The 23,336-nt window shown below is 39.8% G+C and overlaps 2 protein-coding genes and 1 long non-coding RNA gene across 3 annotated transcripts in view; all 3 read left to right on the top strand.

The window, feature by feature from the left end:
* Positions 1–10,194, top strand: part of bean1 (brain expressed, associated with NEDD4, 1) — a gene marked incomplete at both ends in the record, with an annotated part of 28,652 nt that extends 18,458 nt beyond the window's left edge. The window contains 3 exons of the mRNA XM_080036874.1: positions 1,815–2,018; positions 2,668–2,809; positions 9,810–10,194. Coding sequence (XP_079893000.1) covers positions 1,815–2,018; positions 2,668–2,809; positions 9,810–10,194 — 731 coding nt within the window. The remainder of the gene's footprint in view (positions 1–1,814; positions 2,019–2,667; positions 2,810–9,809) is intronic.
* Positions 10,195–16,767: 6,573 nt separating this feature from the next.
* On the top strand, positions 16,768–17,706 carry LOC307257737. Its single transcript, XR_013845102.1, has 3 exons — positions 16,768–16,996; positions 17,126–17,232; positions 17,598–17,706. It is a non-coding gene; the product is annotated as an uncharacterized lncRNA (long non-coding RNA).
* Positions 17,707–18,478: 772 nt separating this feature from the next.
* On the top strand, positions 18,479–22,719 carry LOC307257734 (transmembrane protein 41A-B-like; the record flags this gene model as incomplete). The annotated part of the gene is made up of 5 exons (XM_080037035.1): positions 18,479–18,600; positions 21,367–21,517; positions 21,660–21,821; positions 22,264–22,402; positions 22,484–22,719. The coding sequence occupies 5 exons, from the start codon at positions 18,479–18,481 to the stop codon at positions 22,717–22,719; spliced, it is 810 nt and encodes a 269-aa protein (XP_079893161.1).
* Between the last annotated feature and the right edge of the window lie 617 nt (positions 22,720–23,336).

Below are 23,336 nucleotides of genomic sequence, written 5' to 3'. Positions count from 1 at the left end.
TATTGCGATGTTGAATGTTCATCCTGCTTTATAGTCGGAGCAGTGAAAGACAGAAATGAGAGCCAAAAAAAAGAAAAAAAAGGAGGAAGCATCATGTCTTCCAATATGCCCATACTTGCGGAAGAGTTTTAGGGCCATGGGAGAGAATGATCTTTTTGAGGACAAGTTGAAATGTCGAGAACAAAGTTGAAATACCATTTTGTGTATAAAGTTTAAATGTTGAGATTAAACTCAACAGTTTAACACTGCATTAGAGTGTGAAAGATGTTGACAGATTCTAACTTGTGATCAATAACTCATAAGCAAAATAATATTAATACACAAGCTGTGATTCTTTGCAATTCTTTGTGATTTTTTTTTTTACCAAAACCAGAATCCTTCTTAGCTTGACTAATAACTGAACTGCACTAGATAATAGTCAAGGTATTACATATTTGTTGGCTTTGTGATGCCCTTATTAGATGGTCTCTGCACTCTCTTCTCACAGCCCGCTGCACATATGGAACAATAGTATTAGTTGAGCTTGTAGAACATCTTGTTTTGGTAAAAATGACATAACATAAGTTTTCTGATATGACTACTACTTTGTTGTGGTCAGGGGAACCTTGGTTTAGTTCAACGTCAGAACTTTGTCAAGGTTAGAGGACCTGCATCATCATGATTACATTGAAAAACAGTTTTAAGTCAGGAAACAACTGTAGTCATGGTTAAAATAAGCCAACACTAATTGGTTGAGACATGTTGTCCTTAATGTCTACTGCTTTGGGTTGAACAAAATTGCCTGATTTAATATAGACTTAACTTTGTGCCATGTCAATGAAGTAGCTCCTGATTTGATTATATTAACATCCTAAGCAAGTCAAATGCCAAAGGGCTACAAATCTTAAATTTGGAATTCATATTTAAAAGAAAACATCAGATTTGTGTCACATACAATACCAAGGGTTGTCTCAGCTTTGCTGTGCTGAGCACAGACAGACAGTTCTAGAGAGACTGGCAGTGAGAAAGATAAAGAAATTGACAGAAAAAGAGAGGGCAGAGCTACGAGACAGATGAGACATTAAACAGAAATGGAGAGGAACAGGATTGTTCTATAATCTAATTGTGATGATGACTGAGAGAGAAAGAGCCAGTTTGTGTGTGTGTGTGTGTGTGTGTGTGTGTGTGTGTGTGTGTGTGTGTGTGTGTGTGTGTGTGTGTGTGTGTGTGTGTGTGTGTGTGTGTGTGTGTGTGTGTGTGTGTGTGTGTGGGTGTGTTTGGACTCTATCTCTAACTATCTGTCACACACTGAAATGGAAAAAGTCCTCAATGATACAATGTGTGAAGGGCAAGACAACAGTTATGTAACACGACCACCTGCAGCACTACTGTCACGATGACAGACGGACCGACAGACAGACAGAAGTTTGCGAACAAATGTATGAGTTTATAATATGTTAGTGGTGTTTACCAATTGTTATGTAGGCCCAATTAAAATCAGGTTAATTTTTAGCTTGTTATGCTCAGAAATTTCAACTACAGTATATATAAGATCATGTTAAAAACTACATTTCAGTAGTAGAGGTCTCCAGAGGGATCCATTGTGACATCGCTGTGGCTTCAGTTAAACAGACTCAATGAACCTTCCTCAGTATTATGCACAAATCAGAGGGCTTGTACCGAAGGGTTTCATTTTGTACTCATGGTGTGTGTGTATGTACTATCTACATGAGGAGTATCCCTCTCAGGCTCAGTCAAAACACGTTTTCTTTTCCATTATAACAATTTCACATTCAACGCTCCTTAGTCTTCCACGCTTTGTGTCTCCCCTGCAGTGAGCTCCAACCAGAGCCATGGGGAGTACCCAGACTGCCGCAGTGAGAGGGAGTCGGGAGGGGAGGCGTCTCTGCTGGTGTCTCCGCTGGTGGTGGCGGGGATCGTTATAGGTCTGGTCCTCTTCCTCTCCTGCATCACCATCATCGTGGGCAGCCTGCGCAAAGACAGTCGACTCCGAAATCCTCACCTCCGGGCTAGCTACGGTCAGTATCTTCTCACCTTCTGACACACCTACCAAACTCATTTATTAGCATTTAAAAGGTGGAGTGGAGAATACTTGTTGTCAAAATCACTTTCTGTCAAAATCAGGGAATATCTCCTCAAGATCTGCTACCTCTCCGTAGTGTGTGTGCTCGCTGAAAAAATAACTGGCTTTACTACACAGCCAAGGCTCTGTAAAGGGGCATGTTGATATGGTGAGCCCCCCTCCCCTGTTTGCATACTCTATGTTTAAGTACACATTTACAGAGGCTGTGTATTGAAACCCACACCTTTCATGCAAATACCTTGCTTCCAAAAACATCAGTAGGTTTTCAGTTTTCCCAAAAGAAATACAAACATTTGAAGCACTTCGCAAACATTCAACAATAATCTCTGCCAGGACTCTATGGATGGAATGAAACAGCAAATGGCATAATCCATTTAATTGGCCTTTTAATTATTGCTGTTATCATGTTGATTCTCTGTATTGGTCATGCAGTTTGATGTGATGTTTGCTCAAAATAGACAAGGTTTTATTTAACAAGATCCACACTGCATCTATCACCTCAATTATTATATTGCAAGGTCCCCAACTGATGAAACCTCAATTGAGATACGGGATTTAAGCATCATTGTCTCTCACTTCTGCAGGTCTGGATGGTTTCTCATATGGGGGATCAGCAGGAGAACTGAGGTCTACCTGCTTAGAAGACTTTCCTCCTGGTTTAGACTTTGATTCGTACAGAGAGACTCTGTCCCAGGTCAACAACCTGTACCCAGACTCACCGCCACGGTAAGTACTGAATCTATGGTAATCATGTAGAAATCCAATTGTTTCATAAGCATGGGTTCAGTATTCAGGCACACAATCCTGTTTTTTAAATCTACGTTTTTTAATTATTGTAAGTTCTCGACAAGAAGGCGAGTAGATATCACTCGCCTTCTTGTCGAGAACCAGGGGGCTTTCACACCTAACCTCAGTTTTTGCTTGTTTAAACTAGTCTTGAGTATGGTGCTTGGCGTTGTTGCTACTATAATGACATTATAATAGCATAATATGTGAATGTGATCACAGAACTTCAATGTGAAACCAAACCTATCTGGATCCAATCTATACAATGTAACAAAAAAACGGATCTTGGATCAGACTTTTAGGTTCGAAAACACCCTTAGCCAGCCGTGGAGGCTGTGGCTGTGGACGATAGATTCAGAAATTACGAATCAAGTAAACATATTTAGCCTAGACTGTTTTCAACAAACACTAGAAATACAGTGTATATGTATTGTTAAAGCAAACTAACTCCTCCACTCCTCCTTTTGCCAATTATGTCAAATGTCAAATATATAATGTAACCGGCCGTTCAACCCATGTCCCCCGCTATTCACAGTCCACCTGGTTCAACCCTTCCTCTGCAGTTATTCATTTATCAAGGAGCACTGCTACCTTTGGTGCCCTTTGTAAGGATGCAGAGAGAGTGTTTGTGCACCTTGGGTGTGTGTGTGTGTGTGTGTGTGTGTGTGTGTGTGTGTGTGTGTGTGTGTGTGAGACAATAGAAGAAAGAAAGAGCTCGCTAAAGGCCAATGTCATGGTGTTTTTGATCTAAATGTCAGCTGGTCTAATTGGCAACTTTAATAATTCACATACATCCATTCCCTGCAGTTTGTTTGTGTGTGTGTGTGTGTGTGTGTGTGTGTGTGTGTGTGTGTGTGTGTGTGTGTGTGTGTGTGTGTGTGTGTGTGTGTGTGTGTGTGTGTGTGTGTGTGTGTGTGTGTGTGTGTGTGTGTGTGTGTGTGTGTGTGTGTGTGTGTGTGTGTGTGTGTGTGTGTGTGTGTGTGTGTGTGTGTGTGTGTGTGTGTGTGTGTGTGTGTGTGTGTGTGTGTGTGTGTGTGTGTGTGTGTGTGTGTGTGTGTGTGTGTGTGTGTGTGTGTGTGTGTGTGTGTGTGTGTGTGTGTGTGTGTGTGTGTGTGTGTGTGTGTGTGTGTGTGTGTGTGTGTGTGTGTGTGTGTGTGTGTGTGTGCGCGCGCGTTTCATTCTCTTCCTTGCTCAGCCTTAGACACATTCTCTCACTTTACCCAAATAGATCGATCTGAGAATGGATACTATCTTATCTTATCTATCAATTAAACTATAGTTCATTACTGACATAAACAATTGTGTCTGACTTTCCCATGTCCCTTCACAACTTTCAGCATCAACATTTTGGGTTATGTGGTGTTTTAAGTGGTAATTGTAATGTTCTTGATAACTATTATAGCAGTGATTCTTGAGAAGAGGGACACTCCAGGGTGTAATGCTTAAAAAATACAAACCCTATGTTTAGGCAAATGAAATTACAGTACTGTATGTATATACTAAGCTACTGAGCTAAGCTTTGACACAATATCCCAGCTTTTGTCCTTTTTATCAAAATGGGCTTTTTACCTTACCTTGCCATTCCTTATCAAAATGGGCTTTTTAGCTTGCCATTCCTTATTTTGTGTCAACTCCGTCAGCCACCAAAAACACAAATTAATTTCCCATCAATTTATGCTAGACCCATGAGATGTATAGCGATCACAAATATTCACCAAGACTGACAGAGGCCACAACAAATATTTATATGAATATACATTTTTGGTAACACTTTACAATAAGGTACACAAAAAAAGAGTAGTTACCCTTTTAAAAAGGTAAGTTTACCTTTTAAAAAGGTAAGATTTTAAAAGGTAAATTTACACTGTTTTGGACGTTGTGAGAAGAAGAACAAGTGTCATATATTTGACATGATAATGTTAAAAATATGTTACATTTAAGGGGATAATTGTGCTCCAGACATTCTATTCTTAATCCCTAATAAAATCTACAATTTTAAATGTTTACTTTTAAACACAAGAGCAGTTAATATTGGAAGACAGCCATTTGTCTCGCTTCTCAAGAATCACTGATAGATTATTGTGATTAAAATTGCAATAAGCTGTTTGTATTTCTTGGAGGAGTGAGAGGGGCTGGAGGTTTCCATCCAAATGTAGTGTAATGGGTTGCTCTTTGAGATAAAAGTCACAAGAAACTGCAAATTAATGTGTTTCCATCCATTACAATTTTGTAACTATTAGCAACAATCAACAATTGGTGGTGCCAAGGCTGCACAGAAGGTAAACAACTATCTAAAAAATAATCTAAATATCGCATTTATGTTAATTTTACTGAATTGGAATTACTGAAAGTTTTCTTACTGATCATACTCAATTTCATGATGCCACCCGTCTTACATTGTCAATACAGAAAGTGAACCAGAATTTAATGGATATTGACTTTTCTTCTTCACTCGCCAGCCGTGTTGTAAAAGGTACAGTAAACACAGTGTTGGAAATGTTCCACATGGATACTGATTCATGCGGATTCAGTAGCATTGCACATTCACATTCATATGCTGGGGTTGTGAACTGTGGACTAAGCCAAAGCTTCTTGGAGCTATGTGGTAATACAGAGAAAGTGCATTATGCTTCAAGGTACAACAATGGTGGAGGGAAAAACCTGGTCAGCAGCAGGGTAAAGACATGCATGGGTGTTTAAATGCTGCTTGGTGCTACAGGGAGTATGCACCATTACAGCTCAGACCAGATTTGTGATGAAACCATTCATTATCTAAAAAAAATTAAATAATAATAATTCAGAACCTGCAAGGCAGAAACAAACAATGTTTGTCCTCACTAAAAGTATCAAGACAAGACAGACAAAGGAGAGGACACGGGAGATATCTACGTCAGTGATCTGGCAGGGAAGCAGAGTGATCTGGACAGCCTGTGTGAGAAGCGGACTTTCTGGCCTAGACGATGGGACAGAAGTCAACTCGCACACATTCATGCACACAAACACACACACACACAGAAACGCACACGCTAACTAACAGTCATGCATGAATACAAATCACACATTTTGTTTACCATAAAGTTGTTGTTTGGTGCACTGTCAACATGCAGGTAGTTGGGTGCAGTCATGTGATGATCCTGCACGGGTTGTGTGTGTGTGCGTGTGTGTGTGTTTGGGCCACAGATGGTTGAGGGAAACTCAGATCAACAGCTCACCTACTGGGACTGTGAACGCAACGCTTCCGACACACACGCGCACACACACGCACACACACACACTCACAGATCTGCAGCTCACCTGTGGATACTGAAAGCTTCTGCTTCCTCTCAGGGAGAAGCTTTTGGCACAGCTACACATACACACACTCAGTGCTTGTGTTTATGTTATGCTGCATATATCAGGGGGCAACAACAGGTTAACTGTGAAAGTTGAGAAAGATGTGTTTTGACATTGCTGCTTAATTCTGGACATTCTCGTTGATATCCACACTTTACAACATTTATTGTAGTATTAATATATGTGATTAGCCACTCTTAGTTCCAGTCTCCACCAACTCCTGACGGAAATACCTCACGATTAAGCTGCTAAATGCTCTTATGTTCACCAGCTATAGTCTCTCACTTTGTCTGTCTGCAGTTTGTTGCTGTACAGGTAGTGTACAGTGGGTTTATCAGAGCTTGTTTGCTGGAAACAGCTGCAGTTTGTCACCTGCTGTGGCTGCAAACAGGGTTTTTTTTTACTAAAAAGAAGGAAGAAGAAGGAAGTTTGTTGATACTAAACTTCCTTCAAAACATTTATTTTAAAAAAGCAAATAGATTTTTAAAAGTGTTGAAACCAAAAAGTGATTCTGTTTATCTGTCTCACTGTGGCAGTGCATTAGGAATATATTGAATTTGTAAAACAACATACTCCTAATTCTCAATTTGTCACAGAACACTAAAATTTTTGATTACAGATAGATTACATGGCACTGGTATTTCATCTGTTCAACCCACAGCAGGAAAACTAAAATAAAGCTTTTGGTATTTGTTTTACAGCTTGCAGCAAGACACAGTGCATATAAACAGTAGGCCACATTCATGAAAAAAAAAATGTATAAACAAATTCTACAAATAAAATACCTATTCAGCAGCATCGTTGGTTGACGGCAACAGACGTGTTCAGGATAATTGGCTTATTTCTACAGACAGGGTCACTGACAAAGACAGGAAGAGTTGGTTTGTGTCAGTATAGCCTATATCACAGTGATTTGAACAGTGAAAGCTTGATAGAAATGTAAACACTAGACAGGAGCATGAGGACTTGAAGTCAAAGAGTGGAAGAGAGAGAAGGTGAGAGCAATGATGGTAGCTCAATAATCAAATCGAAACAACATTGATTCTGTACTGCCCACATTGCATGTACCATGTTGTCCTGTCATCTTGTAAAAGTACCTACATGTAATGAGACATGTAATGTAAATACGCAGTAAGCATGAAAGTGAATGCAGGCCAATTCATATTACAGTTATACAGGAGCAGGAGACACATGACTGTCTTATGTAATGCGATCCGATGAAGCCTGATAGATTAAATATACTTTATTTAAAACATTGGGTCTCCTGAGCTGCTTTATGCTGACAAATCGGATCAGCTTTGGCATGATCCACTAAAACATAAAACACACACACACCTGTGAATGCAGCATCTATACAGTATGGCCCTGTTGCTCCACAGGCTAGTACCTCTCACAGTGGCAAGGAGCAGGGACTTGCCAGCTTTACACACACTCCAACTCCAACACAGAGACCATATGCTCTATGCTGTAGCTACAGTTGTCCGGCTTTGAAGAGCGTCACAGCCAATGCATGAATACATGCCAGAGGTCCTCCCTTTATTTTGACCTTTGTCTATCTAAATTACCCTTTTTTCTTTATAGCAACACATACCCGTTAATGGCAAAACCACAAAAACTACTTGAGGTCAGGCAAAAGCTGGGTCATTGTTAGTAGAGACCATCATAGTTGTGTTACTTCCAACATGTATTTCAGAGGGGACAGATTATTTTCAGGTAACATATACAGACACAAACATTATGTAGTGTGACTTCTGCAAACACACACACACACACACACACACACACACACAGCAAAAAGCTGCAGGGGATCAGAAGAGCCTTTGACTCCTGGGAGAGCAAGGAGACAGGGCAGACTTACTGTGTGTAACAACAACTCAAAACACCCTCGCCCAGCCCTACACACACTTTCCCCTGTCTCTAATTTTCACCTCAACATCCTTTTGCCTGAAGATTTCAAAGTCGGTTTTCCCATAGCAAAATAAATGAATAAAATGCAAATCTTAAAAATTACAAAAAAAACAATGTTGCTTCTAAACCCCTGATATTTTGATTTATGTTGTGTGTCTAAGTGTGTTAGGGTGTCAGGGAAGAAACTGAAGTAAAATGCATATATATTTAGTCAAATTCCGATGATTACATAACAACACACAGTACTGTCAGCCTTAATACTGACTTTTAAAACCAGGTGAAATATGATTGACAAGGTAATATTTCATAAAAGAAGAGAACCATTCATATTTAGCTAGAGACCACACACAGCTTTATGGTGATAGCATTGTAAAATGTATTTGCATCACTAGATACCACACAGGGTTTAATTTCACATACTATTTCAGTCTCCTCCAACAGTCCTGCATGTGTGTTTGAGAGAGGGAGAAGTGTGTGATGACGGTGGGTGAAGTGGACATTAGGTCTTTCTGATGGAGCTCTGTCCTCACATCCAAGGCTAAACTAGCTCTCTCTCAAACACACACACAACTCACAGGAAACCACAAACACACACTCAAGTCTATAACACTGCTTTAAAATAGATGGCAAGTGGGCAAACACACACAAAGTGAAAGGAGTGAAGGAGACAAATGTGCACAGAAAGAAATAAACAAAGAAAAATAATCTTGCTGCACTGTGGTACCAGACTGATACAGTTAACCATTGTGCTGATCGAGTTACACCGATTTACCGCTTCCTATGCCTCCACTATTACCATTAGCTACACACGCATGTGTGCACACACACACACACACACACACACACACACACGCACACACACACACACACACACACACACACACACACACACACACACACACACACACACACACACACACACACACACACACACACACACACACACACACACACACATTTTATAATTCTGTTTTCTATTTTATATGTTCTCTTCTCTGGGCTGTGACGAGGGAGGGGGTGGTAGAAACCTGACCTCTGACGCCTGTGGAGGAGTTCATCAGGCAGGGAAGCGTGTTGGGCATCTGCCAAATCAACTGGAAAAAGGAAGGATGCTCTGTGTGTTTGTACGTTACCATGTGTGTGTGTGTGTGTGTGTGTGTGTGTGTAAAGAGCAGAAGGAGCGTACTGCCTTTGCCGATTTTTGCTAAATTGGACTGGAATGGTGAAACCTGGATAATTTTAATATACATTTTACCAAAACCCGTCACAATTTGTTTTTAAAGGTGTTAAAAGTGTAGTAAGTGATTTGGTCCTTTTAGCTAACTTTGTGTCAGTGACAGCAGCTAGCCGTCCCCTCCCTGGTCCCAACGTCACCACAACATGAACGTGCAGCCAACTTCATCAGAAAGTGCCATGATGGATAACAGCGAATCATAGCGCCCTGTCTTCTGATTGGATAAAAACAAGTGGGAGACTCAAAATTGTATCTGCCAATAACTGCAAAGCTGAATGACTAGGAGACCTGTGGTATGAACTGTGCATACTGTTTAAGTGATTGCTGTACGAATATAGAGTGATAACAAAAAAATATCACTTACTTCTCTTTCAAACCATAAATAATCATACAAGAATTATGTTTTGGTTCATCATCTTCAACAACTCAATACTAACTGTGTCATTGTTCTTTTCATGTCCATAGTTACGATGAGTGTGTTGGCCCAGAATCAGCTCAGATCTACTTACCTACAGATGACCCGCCTCCTTACGCCCTGGTGGACCCCTGTCAGAGAGGGGCAGAGCAGGAGGGCCAGCCTGACTACACCGATCTGGATCCCTCTCCATACTATGAAGAACCCTCTGCCAGTGCAGCCTGGTTCTCCCCTTCCCATTACCCACGGGGACTGCAGGAGCATCAACACATTGCCTCCATCTCCTTCCCAATGGAAGCAGCGCCGCCATATGAGGCGGTGTTGGCCGAGCAGGGACAGCCCCTTCCTCTCATGCCATGTGAACTCTATAAACACCAATCACAGAGCGGGGAGGATGGCAACTCCCGGGAACCAGGGACGAACCCCATCTTGTAGAACAGTTAATTTGTTTATTCCACCTGCGCTATTAGTTGTCCCCAGTTGAATTAAAGAGACACTTGTGATGTGAGGCACAAAATGGCTGTTAGCAGCTGCTGTGACGCCAAACAATGGACTCTAATGAAATGTTCACATCTTCCACAGCTGCTAACACCTAAATAAGGCTGAAGGTGTGCTAACGGCAGCATCCCAGTGGATTGAAAGCCAGCCGAGACGCCAGTATTAAATAAAGTTTTTTTCCGGACGAAATAAAAACTCATTTATTTTGTTGTACTTTAAAACAGTGTGTCTTCACAGAGATGCTCCCTTGAAAAAAGACTGCTCCATCTGGTAATAACATCATTGTCTAGTTCAGTTGCTCTTCTCTCTTTCTTCGACGAGGACTGATCTAAGAGTCACGTCTCATGTTTGCTGTTCTGGATGCTAACATCTAGTGATCATACTGTAGATTAAGAAAGACTGTGTGTAAACAATATCAATGTGGTGTTTCGTAGAGAACTTTAAGTTACACACAAGCACACAGAGTACCCCCCTCCCCCCCCCAAACTACTTTGATATGATCCTCACCTTAGGCTAAGTTTACACGACAACGGTCATGCTTTACAATTGAAAAGTACTGCATTTAGCTGACATTGCTTGAATATGATCCGCATGCACACATACCCGTTAACAAGGACCTACAATGCTGTAGTATGCATGCCAGGCCAGCTGTTGGCGGTGCAACTTTGTAGTAGATAGTTGTAGATAAACGATATACGCATGTGTGACACTGGACTTGCATAATCAGATTTCACTTTGGAACCAGTTTTCATTTACAGTCTCCCAAAACTCTGTTGTTGTGTAAACAAACAGCCAGAGGCCTGTTTCAGGAAGCGGGTTTTGAGGCAACTTAGAGTCTGTTACTGCGGCAACATACGCCGTGGGTCTAACCTGTCAGATAGGTGGTTTGACCTACTCTGAGTTTGTTGTCACTTTACACTGCAGCTCCGAATGAGGTGTCACAACGCGCCCCTGTACAGTTTGAAGCAAAATCACTCCATAGAAATCTCCATCGGGATGTTTTTATCATTTCCTGACGATTTTGTTTGATCGATCATTTATCTGATCAGTATTCTCAGCCCTTGTGTCGTTCATATAGGCGGCCACCTAACAAACCGAGAACATGCTCTACATTCAGATTAATAAGCCTATTTGTGTTGTATCTTTTTTTATTTATTAAGGGGAGTTTTCGCTGAACAGATTTCTGTCAGGTTGAAAAGTAAGTGCGGCTGCACATGATCGTTACTGTAATATTCCCAAAGTCACAGACAAGCCTCATACAAGGAGCGACAGACGGTTACTGCACAGTATTAAAGAACCTCTTGCCTTTTGTTATACAGCGAAAATAAAATGCTGTCAGCAATTGTATGCGAGCAAGCTCATCAGCGCAAGCAAGCTCATACTTTTGCTGCTGCTGATATGTGTAACTTTTTAAAATATTGCCTCATATGGAAGCGCAATGATTCTCTTGACAAAAATGTTTTGCCCCGTTTTTCTGAATTGACAAGGTGATGAAATTGGAGTTCTGAGATAATATCCACGTTAATTCCTCTCCGTTGCCTACTATAGGCCTATTGTTAAATCATTAATATTTCTCACACTAGTGGGAGTGTCTAGGAGGAGAAGTTTTTTTTGTGTGTGTGTGTGGAGAATTGGGAGGATCAAGCCTTTGTTTCTCCAGTTTCCATGGTGAATCATGTTATCAGCGATCCATTGACGATGGCTTTTACACACGATCAACCCAGTGTGAACAGAGTTGATTGACCCAATGCTGATTCGCTGTTTTGAAACCGATAACCCAGAGTTGCTCATCTCACAGTTTGTTGACTCAGAGTGCAGGGTTGAACTCAGAGTTTGTCTACCCTGCTTCCTGAAACTGGCCCCAGAACGTAAAAATACTTTTGCGTGTTATGTTGAAAAAGTTGTTGTACATGGCAGCTGAGTCTATATTAATGATGTTTTGGATAATAATATACTTGACAACTTGTATTGTATCCAACCTTCTCAACGACCAGAACAGGACTGCTGATTGCCAGTGTCTAGATACCTTCTTTCCACCGAAGCAGTTTTAGTGCTGGTTCTGAGCCAGTGCCCAATCTTGAACCATTTTTTTTTATTTCAACAGCAAAATAACTAGCACTTGGTCAGGAAAGCTGGTTTCAGAGCTGCACCAGCTCATTGCTGGTTAAGAGGAAAAAGCCAAGAAACCCATTGGCTCAGAGCAGGATTACTGTGACAAAGCAGACCAACTAAAACTTTGACACAACTGCAATCAACTTACATCCGTAGTGATTGTGACTAGCAGCAAAAATACGCTGGACCATTCGTGTTTGGATGCCTGTGTGGCTCGCAAAGCAAAGCCAGTGGCAACACTTTAAAAAATGTGACGTAGTCCAACATTGTTGTTGTTGCCCTTGAAGTTAGCATTAGCTGGGAGAGCGTATAGGTAGACAGACTTTAGTAACGTAATGCCGTTGCTCTCTAACCTGTGGAAAAGCAAACCAATTTTAAGAGGGTTCACAAGTTGAACCAACTGTTGAATGGCACTATCAAAAGCCCAGAAGTAGAAACTGGGTTGTGTTGGTGGAAAGGGGGTATGAAGTGTGTAAACATTTAGAGCTGTGTGCTGTTCTGTAGCGTCCAGTGTGGTTATAGTATCCTAGCGGTATTAAGAAAACCATCAGTTTGTGATTAAGTGGTTGTGCCCATAAACTGAATAGGACTCTACCTTGACAGAAAGAGAAAATGTTCCCCTTCTCCAGCTATGTCTGTTATACTTCTGAGCAAGGCACTATGATGATGTCATTGAAGTCATTGTTAATTATTCACAGCATTCATCGTTTATCACTGCGGATGGGGTTGTCCACAATTTGTCCACTCTTGTACAAGTTGTCATACCTCTTGCTATCAAGGGCTCTGGAGACCCCAGCAGCAAAATGTAGCCCAGAGCACTCCTCCTGATGAGGTGGGGGTGGATGCAACAAAGAAGTTACACATTAAACTGTAGACCTTAACGTTCACTGGAGTAATGGCTGCACCTGCCTTTGTCTTCTTCTTCTCTCTGTTTTGTTATTGCACTAAAGGTGTAGCTTTCCAAACACCTCTTTAGTTAACCTGTATAAACTAATAACTAATCTGAATGATATTTAAAGTGGCTTCTTCCGTTTGTATTAATTCTAGCGGCCCCTTTGGGGCTTTGGCTGTTGTTCCTGGGAGAGCATACCCGGACAAAGGCATTAAGAATAACTATATAAGAACAGTGTTCTTTGCACTGATGGTCGGTTTGCAGTTACATGTAATGTATTACATGAAATATTAAAAAGTTCCCAGTAGCTACTTTAAGGAGAGAAACCGATGTTAATGTAAACAAGTTACTTGTGGAAACTACTCAATTAAACATTTTAATGTGTAAACCAATTTATTAACCGTGTGGTCTATAAAATGTCAGAATATATGGGAAAAAAAAATAAAGAAAAACCAATCACAATTACTTGAAGCCAAGGTAAAAAGTTGTAAATGATTGTCTGACCACCGTCCAACATCTAAAGATCTTCAGTTTAAATGTACATAGGACATAAGAAAAAGCTTTCAAAAAGTGAAATGAAAAATAATGTTTAGAATTAATTGTTTATAAAAAAGTGTATGATTTAATTTCTTTCTTTTTTTTCTATTTTTTCTAACTAAACAAAAATGTATCAGATGTCATTACTAATGTATAACAACACAATTAATTAATTACTTTTCTTTTCCTTTTTTTTCTTTGAGGGGGTGGCCTCAGATATCTCATAAACATTTAAATGGATGAGCAACAAACAAACAAAACACTTAGTAAATTCAACAATACAGTGAGATACAGAGAGTAGCACAAAGGTCACATAGTGCAGAAGGAGCTTCATCACAGCTTTCAGTCCTGTCTAACTCAACAATGGACATTTTAATAAATCATAACCACAAAACTTCCTGCCCTTAATCACACAGTTTCAGTTGCGTAAACTGAACTATAGCGTAACTACAGTTTAGATTTATTTTGTGCATAAGTACGTTAATGTATGACACATGGAGAGAAAATAAAAAAGCATAATTCAGGCAGCGTTATGTGTGGCCATAAAAAATGGAACCAGCTATTTGTTGCTGTTATACCCATGAGATGAATACACCCGCTATGGCCATCATATATCCTGTAACAACACATTGAGCTCTCTGTATTTAATATAATTTATCATATTGCGACAAAGCAGAAGCAAAGGATAGTGTGCAAATTGTTCCAAATGTAATTGTGCGTGGAGGGAAAACCTTGATTATCCTGAAGACCTGATAACACATGGCAGGAAGTCAAGCCTGAGCTTTAAAAACAATTGAAATGTTACGTATTATCTTAGAATCATTTGATTGCCAGATTGTTTTTTAACCTTTTTTCCATCATTTTAGATAATAGTCCTTGTGTGAAATTGTTTTGTGTGTTAAAATATGTGCCTAATAGCTCTCAGACTGTTAGCTTGAACATTGTAGCCATAATATAATAATCTCAATGCAACTAACTCAGTGTTTTGCACTCTTATATATTTGGTAATGTCATGAAGTGTTGCTTTACTCGTGTAGTATGGAAGTATTTCTCATAAAATTGTGATAACAGATTTTTATTAAGTCAAAAAAGAAGAAACACTTGACTGTTTCAAGCTCATGTTCCACTGATCGGCTTTGTGTTGTCATTCGGTCCAGCTTGACAGCTGTAGATATTTAACTGCACCATTCAGATCCTTGATTCCAAGCATTGTTTTAAACTGTTGACTATTGAGAGTCAATTACTTAATAATTTTCAACACAACTGTTTTGATTATGTTGTTATGTCTCATTAACCTGATTCTCAGTTCTCCCAGCGTCACTTTTTAAAACAAAGAAATATTCAGCTGAGTGAGCTCTCTGCCACAGAAGCAATTTATTTGGAACTGTGAAAATATAATACTGAATTTAGGATAAATGTTTTGAATTAAAGAAAAAGAAAGAAACCATGAGATCTAATGCATGTAAAACCATACCAAAGGAAAAAATTATCCAAAATTCAGATTTCCAGATTAAAATTTTTTTTTCAAAGATCACACACATTTTTAGTTGAAATAAAACATGATGTCCAACTACTATATAAGAGACATAATATGAAAGGTATAGTTACACAAATAAAATTAAAAATTAGATAACATAACACACATAATGTTCAAAAACCATATAGCCACCCACATTACTCTCTATAAAGCCATTTTTGTGTTTTTAATTTACATGCTCAAATTCCCATGTATGGCTGTCACAAATGCAGAGCTTTACACTGTAAACACAAAGTGACAGTTTCACCATCACCCACCAGAGGGTGACGCAGAAACCCTAATATGACATCCAGCTGTTTCACTTACCAATAATGATCTTCATAGTCTACTTTGCCATGGCTGTGTAAGGTGAGGAATATGTTAATGCTTTATAACATTAGAGTAAAAGGAAAAATGTAAACATCACAGGGGTTGTCACTGTTCATTAACAACACGTAAATGAGATTTAGAGAGTACTTTTCATATCGCTAGCACATTTTTTTTGCATCTCTCCTTTTTTCCAGCTAGGATAGCACGGTATGGTATTTTGGGCAAATCATCGGTAGGTAAATGGTATGTTGATGTCTTACACTTATATCACTTTTCATCTCTCCTTTCTTTTTCTTTCTTTGTCTGTCGAAACAACAGCCTTTGTATATGTAAGGAACTGCGGTCGATAATTGTTTTTCTTTTTATTCAGTGTTAGAGATTTTATTAAGTATTTTTCTTGTCGAGAATAATGAATAAATCTGAACTCTTATATGAATCCAAGTGGCTGGTTTTTCACACATACACACACACACACACAAACACACACACACACACACACACACACACACACACACACACACACACACACACTATGAAGAAATATTTTGAGATTTGCTTCAACGTACAGAATAAGCTTTGTTGTCTGATGATTCTGGTGCATCTCAACATCTAACTCATTGTGATGTGTGCAAAGTTATACAGTTTCTCCGATTATTTCTCACGGGTGCAAAAGCAGAAACCTTCTCAACACAGTAAACTCCTTCTAACTTAACAAAAATAATCTGTTAGAGCTTGATAAAATTGATAAAATGGAGACCTGTTTCTGCCAGCCATGTTTCATGCACATTATGTCAAAAAGCTGAATGCACTAGATCTAGAAGAACAGTTTCTACATCATTCACCTGATGTGTATCTTAAGACTCTAAAGATCGGAGGCAGCACAATAAAGTTACAGTCAATGTTACCGTTTCAATTTAACATGCTGTGTTCACAAAGAGAAACTATCACTGTACGATTGCTCTCCGAGTCGTTTTCCACGCTCAGTGCATTTCAATACAACTACAGTATTTAGTGATCTATTTTTAGAGCCCATACTTCCCAAAACTGAACAGGTTAGATTTTTAAGATGTTTCACACACAAAGACACGCCCATTCATAAGCCTGTCCGTCCGGTATACGAGTCACCACAGACTAAAGCTGCAGCATTTTACAGGAGAAGTGAGTTATTATTTAAAATCTCACTTCAGATTGTACTGCCACTCTAAACAGGATCATTCTTGTTTGCCTATAAGTACTAAGTCTGAACGCTCTCTTGTAGAAAATGAAAGCTCAGATTGTGTTCCTGCTCATTGCTCTTGTGGTTGGACTTAAAGCGACAGCAACGGATTCCCCTCAGGACCATAACGGTGAAGGTAGGTATCCATGTGTTTGTACCTGTGTGACAATGTCTTACTACTTTGAATCCTGTTTTACATACTTGATTACCACTTACCAAATTATTAGAGGACCTGTTACTGACAGCAGCTGTTACACTATCACAGTTATGCAAGAGAAAGATTTCCTACAACGGATTTTGGGGACTGCTTTTAAAGACCGGTACCGGAAAATGGACAAGGAAAGCTCCAAGGACATGAAAGGCCAAACTTAGGTAATCAAATGATTTCCCTTTCATGTTACTTTCTCAAAGTCGTACAACCCATATTTGTCATTGGTATTTTGTTCAGAAACATTCTCTTTAAATTACAACTTTCAGCTGCATTACAGCATAAAATGACAACATTCCTTTGACCTAAAATAAAGGGCAATGAAAATGCTGTATGTTTTACTTATCTAATCAAGAAAGTCAATGTATATTACATGTTAAATGTACAACCAAAGGCTGTCTGTATGGTGTGTAACTACTTGTAAAAAACAGTATCAAGTTGTGTGTAAATGTATTGTGGATATGCTGTGACTACCTGGCCTTTAACTTTCATATTATTTGTGACAAAATGTTTTACATTTATGTTGCAGGTAAAGATGTCTATCCATGAGTGTGAAGGGAAACAGCTTTGAAGAACTCTGTGTTTGGCCCAAACTGTTTCAGATAAAATATGTTCAATAAATAAAACAACAAGATGCACTTCCTTTGTTGTTTCATTTTAATATTCGCACATTAGGTGTGTACAGTGTGTTTCAGTTTAAAAGAGGATACAGAACCAGCTTTATTAGGGCATAATATTAGGAAATAATGGGATTTTACAATATTATTTGTCTTTTGTCTCATCATTGTCTTATCATAGTCTAGAGGATCTCCTTAGTTGACTAGAAAAAATCTAAATAATAATTGACTTGCTTGTGTGAAGCATTGTGTGACTCCTTTGTTCCTGAAAGGAGCCTATCTAAATAAAGTTACTTACTTGCTACATATTACATAAAACCACTTGGCCTTTACCATGCCGCCCTCTAGTGGGGCAGTCTGCGTGTGTACGTAGCCTACATACACAGAAAAAGCAGGTGAAGCTTACTCTCACAGAAAAAGTTCAGTAAAAGTAGCTTAATCGGTTTGATAATATTAATTCTAATAGTTGAAACATAGTCTGGAAGAAAAACAACAGGAAACATAGGGAAATAACGGACGTTGTGTGTGTTGTGTGATAGTAAATAGACGAATGTCAACAGTGTCTTTACCCTGAAGAAAGTTGTCGGTCGCCGGCTGCAATGTGAACCCGGTCAGAATGTCACCCGTCATCTGTAGCCTGTTACCCGGTAAACGACACCTCTCTTCCTCGGTGCCGTCCAACTGAACCGCAACACGTCGACTTCCCTTCCACCGGTGGTCTTCCCCTCCATCTTAGGAAGTCCAGTCCGCAGAGTTTAGCCGGTGATCTGGGAGCTTTTCGGCAGGGAGTAACATGCGCTCCTTAGCGGGACTTGCTGCCATTGTGGCGGCGTCGACTGTCTACCTTTACCTGCTGTCGACTCATCTTCCGCCGGGAACGCAGCACGAGGAGGACGGGGCAGTTCAGGACAACAGGTAAGGGACCAGAAAGGAGACAGTGACACTTTATAATTCATAGTCTATTTAAATGTCCTATAATAATAAAATGAAATTAAATGAAAGAAAAACTTTTTTTCCCCTCTCCCTGTGAATTCAACTGCTCAAAATAGTCATAATAGGCCAATTAGCTAGCTATTAAATTAGGCTAATTTAGCCTACTCTTAGGCTATCCAATTGTTTTATTATGGGATCCAACTGTGTTTGAGTCTGTTACATCTTGTAGCCTGTGTATTTAATGTAGCGTATGACTAATTATTCATATTCAAGTGATGGCTATTCATATTTTGCTTTTGGCAATGTTTACATCCAACAATGAGGCCTATTCTTCTCATAGACTGTGATATTGACATGCGTCTTATTGTTTTCCTCCCCTCTCTGTGTTCCCCTTTCCCAAACTTTTTGGCTCTTACTTTAGTGACTCCTAGGCTACATGTAAGCTATTTATTACCTGTCATCACAGGTTAAGGATATTCATTGTGAGTGTTTCAACCAAAGAGTAACTTTCTTTCCTCAGATTGTTTCATTTGAAATCATTGTAATGCCTTTAAGGAGCTGAAAAATATCAAATAAAGGGGAAAGTGAAGAATGTAAACATAATAAGTGAAGCAGAAATGAATGCCCTAAACTGGCAGAATCGATATGACTACTTGATACACATTTGAGGGTTGCTCAACTCCCAGATCAGACCAGTGAGTGACCCATTAACTGGGTTTACCTTCCTCCTTCCAAGTGTATGCCAAATACCTGTCACCTGTCAGCTGTACTTACCTTTAGTCAGATATCAAATATTTTCAAACTCATCATTATTGGTTTATTTGCTGTGTTAAACACATGTATTTAAGTTAAGCAGTTGTTCTCCTTTCCTGTCCTTTATTTCCCTCTTTCCTCAGTACATTCTGGACTGATCACATAACTGTGTGTGTTTGTGTGTCATTTTTTAATTTTTTATTATTGTGTGTGAGTCTTGTACATGGCATGTTGTAATCTGCCAGACAGTTGAGTGTGAGGTTGACTAGGGATGATAGAATAACGCAGACCAAGGTGCTGCATAGCCAAGAGCCTGACCCGTGTGTGTGTGTGTGTGTGTGTGTGTGTGTGTGTGTGTGTGTGTGTGTGTGTGTGTGTGTGTGTGTGTGTGTGTGTGTGTGTGTGTGTGTGTGTGTGTGTGTGTGTGTGTGTGTGTGTGTGTGTGTGTGTGTGTGTGTGTGTGTGTGTGTGTGTGTGTGTGTGTGTGTGTGTGTGTGTACACATTATAAACTGTCAAATACACCGGATTAAAATGACTGCAAAAATCACAATCACATGCTTTCACACACAGATCAGTCATCTGCCAACAATTACATGCCGCAGATTACTCATCATCATTTTTCAGTTCTCACCTCTTCTGATGTTATGTCACATGACACCATGTCTTAATTTTTTCTGTTAAATGACACCTCTAAGTCCTTGGTTGAACCTTGTGTCTCCCTCTCTTGCAAAAGGACATCTTGTATTACATTTAAAGGCATGAGGTACATTCATTATGAAAATACTTTATTAAATATTATTTTATGTTTTTTGTGAGTTTTTTGCTCTGCTTTTAAGAGATGAAATGAGATATATATTGCCAACTATTTTTATCTTTTAAGTTATTTATTAACATTCCTCTCCTATGGCATTATGGCTTAGGCTTAGTTTATGAAAATAATTAAAAAGTGATAAAATTAAACCTTACTTGACCAATGACAGAGCAGAATGTTTGCCCACTGACCAGTAGAAACAAGGAATACTCAATGTCCAAGCAGGTGGTAGAGGTAGTCGGCTTCTTGAGTTTCAAGCCGGGGGATTTTGAGTTTGTGTGTGTGTGTGTGTGTGTGTGTGTGTGTGTGTGTGTGTGTGTGTGTGTGTGTGTGTGTGTGTGTGTGTGTGTGTGTGTGTGTGTGTGTGTGTGTGTGTGTGTGTGTGTGTGTGTGTGTGTGTGTGTGTGTGTGTGTGTGTGTGTGTGTGTGTGTGTGTGTGTGTGGTGTGTGCATGCGTGCATGTGTTTTCCTACCCTCTGATCAACTCTACAGCCACACTATTTTTGTCCCACAACCAAATGTATCCTGTTACCATCCCACTCGCCTTTGCACTCGCACACATCTGCACACACACTCATACACAGACAGTTACATACTCCCTTATTTCTAATACAGTGTTTCCTCTTCCTCCTTTTTGAAGTGTTGAGTTTGTGTTTAGTTGTATGAAGCTCATGTTAGTTTAGTGCTATCACACAGATAATGTTTGGCTGCTGCCCCAACACCATGAAGGAGAATGGATTTTGTTTTTAAGTTATAAAGATAGTATTTTTAATATCCAAAAAGCAACTAGCCTTTACAGGATGTCCATATACAGTATATTTGTAACAGTATGTTGGTAGATACATTTACTTAAACACAAATCAAAGGGATCAAGATAGTTTGCTTATGTTGTGTTAATGTAAATTGGTTGAAATATTATTATAAACGTTTAGAAAACACAAAAGATTAAGATCATGTGGCCTGGAAAATCCAGTACTGTTAATGCTTCAATTGAAGGCATTCTGAGAGATGTATGAAATGAAAAGCTGCAAGAGATGTAGATGAAGCCAGGTCATAAGAAAAAGTACATTATACCGTAACACTTCACAGAATAGCTAGTGGACATTACACATTAACGGCTTCTTTCAGATGAAAAATACAAAGGTACCAAGTGTTGTCCTGTTGTGTTTTTTTTCCCATTCAGGCTGAAGTTCCCATCGGACCTGGAGGAGCTGCGGGAGCTCGCTGCGATGCTCAAGTTTTATAAAACAGAACACCACGGCTACGTTCTGCTACTGTTCTGTAGCGCCTACCTCTACAAACAGTCCTTCGCTATACCTGGCTCCTCCTTCCTGGTGAGACATGCACACACAGTCAGACTAATACTGTACATTATTTGATAAGGAGTTCATTGTCTGAAGTCATCACACAGTTGTGGGGGAATGGTGCTCAGTCCTTTGAATCATTCTTAACTACCTCCCTCCCTCCCTCATTCAGAACATGCTAGGTGGAGCGATCTTTGGGACCTGGGAGGGTCTGGTGTTGGCCTGCCTGCTCACCACCATAGGCTCCACATTCTGCTACCTGCTCGCCTCTGTGTTTGGAAAGCACCATGTGGTGGAGCTCTTCCCTGAGAAGGTGGCCATGCTGCAGACCAAGGTAGTTAATGTCTCCACTCAGGATGTAACGTTGGTCTACAGCCCCGCTAGCAGCTCTGTGAGGCTGTACTTGGTTACATTGGTGCTTTTCAGATCCACTTTTCAAGTGTGTGTTCTACTTCATACTTGTAATATGTTGCATTCTTGGAGGCAGCCTGAGACTCACAAATTCTATTGCTTTTTTCTTTCTTTCTCATGATAATTAAGAAACCTGAAACTTAAAAGACATAGTTTTAGCATGCTTTGATCGTAGAATATTTTAAGTATTACTTGATAATTATTTCACTTTTACTCAGTGGTGGCAGGACCTCTTTAAATCGATGTTACATACACATACACCTGGAGATGCTCCTTTCCTGACTTCATCTGCTTTTTTCGCCTCATTTTCTCTCACACTATATTTTTCTCTTCCCCTCTTCTTCTTCCTTCCTTACCTCTGTCAGGTGGAGGAAAACCGTAGCAGTTTGTTCTTCTTCCTCCTTTTCCTTCGTTTCTTCCCTATGACTCCCAACTGGTTCCTTAACATCACCTGTCCTGTCCTCAACATCCCTATGCCTATTTTCTTCTTCTCTGTGCTCATAGGTGAGACCACACACACATACCGTACATACACAACACTGGTGGCTACAAACACAATCACTCAGCTGTTGTTTTCTCTACCAGGTTTGATCCCGTACAACTTCATCTGTGTTCGTACGGGCTCCATGCTCTCCAAGATCTCTTCTCTGGATGACATCTTCTCCTGGGGGACATTGGCCCAGCTGCTGGGCATCGCCCTGGTGGCTCTGGTCCCCGGGGCGCTGATCAAACACTACGGCAAAGCTCACCTCAAAGTGGACGGCATGGACATTAATGGAACCAGCCAGGCTGAAAGCAAGCACCAGCGGAAGAGACGATGATGAAGAGGAATGGTCTGGTTGGGGATTCCCATCAGATAAAACTAAGAAGGAATAAGAAACTTTCAAAAACTCTCCACTGGTCTGCATGTGACCTTTTGTCAACTTTAGCCTGGTAATTTCTGTAAAGTCACACCAAAGGCTTGCCATACTTATAGTGTGATGTGTTGGTCAAGTTTGGAAATGTATCTTCAGGTCATGTTACACCAGTTTCCCTAAGATCTCTCAACGCCAGTACACAGAGCTAAAGTTTAAGGGAAATGTTCTGAGATGGGGCCCTTACAATCTTTGGAATTACAATAATTAAGGTCTTACATTTTGAGGCTGATTGGTTGCTTTCAGATCTGCCCAATTAGTTCACATATCCAAGGGAGAATACTGTGATGATTGGGTTACAGTAAAACAGCAGTGGTCTGTTGTCTGTTCTTAAAAAGTTATTCCTCACAAACCTTTGCCGCTTTATGTTCCATTTTGTTATTTTATAGACGTCTGCAGTGGATTATGGAGATCAGACAATCTTTCTTCTCCTTACATACATGTACTCAGTAACTGGGTTTGCAGCCATTACAGTTCCAGTAATTGCATGCTCATTTATTTATTTTTTTACATATTAGACTTTT

This window comes from Ammodytes marinus (genome assembly GCF_949987685.1).
Source record: "Ammodytes marinus genome assembly, chromosome: 11".
NCBI lineage: Eukaryota > Metazoa > Chordata > Actinopteri > Uranoscopiformes > Ammodytidae > Ammodytes > Ammodytes marinus.
Note: the sequence above shows the minus strand (reverse complement) of the source record. Positions and strands in the feature narration are given on the sequence as shown.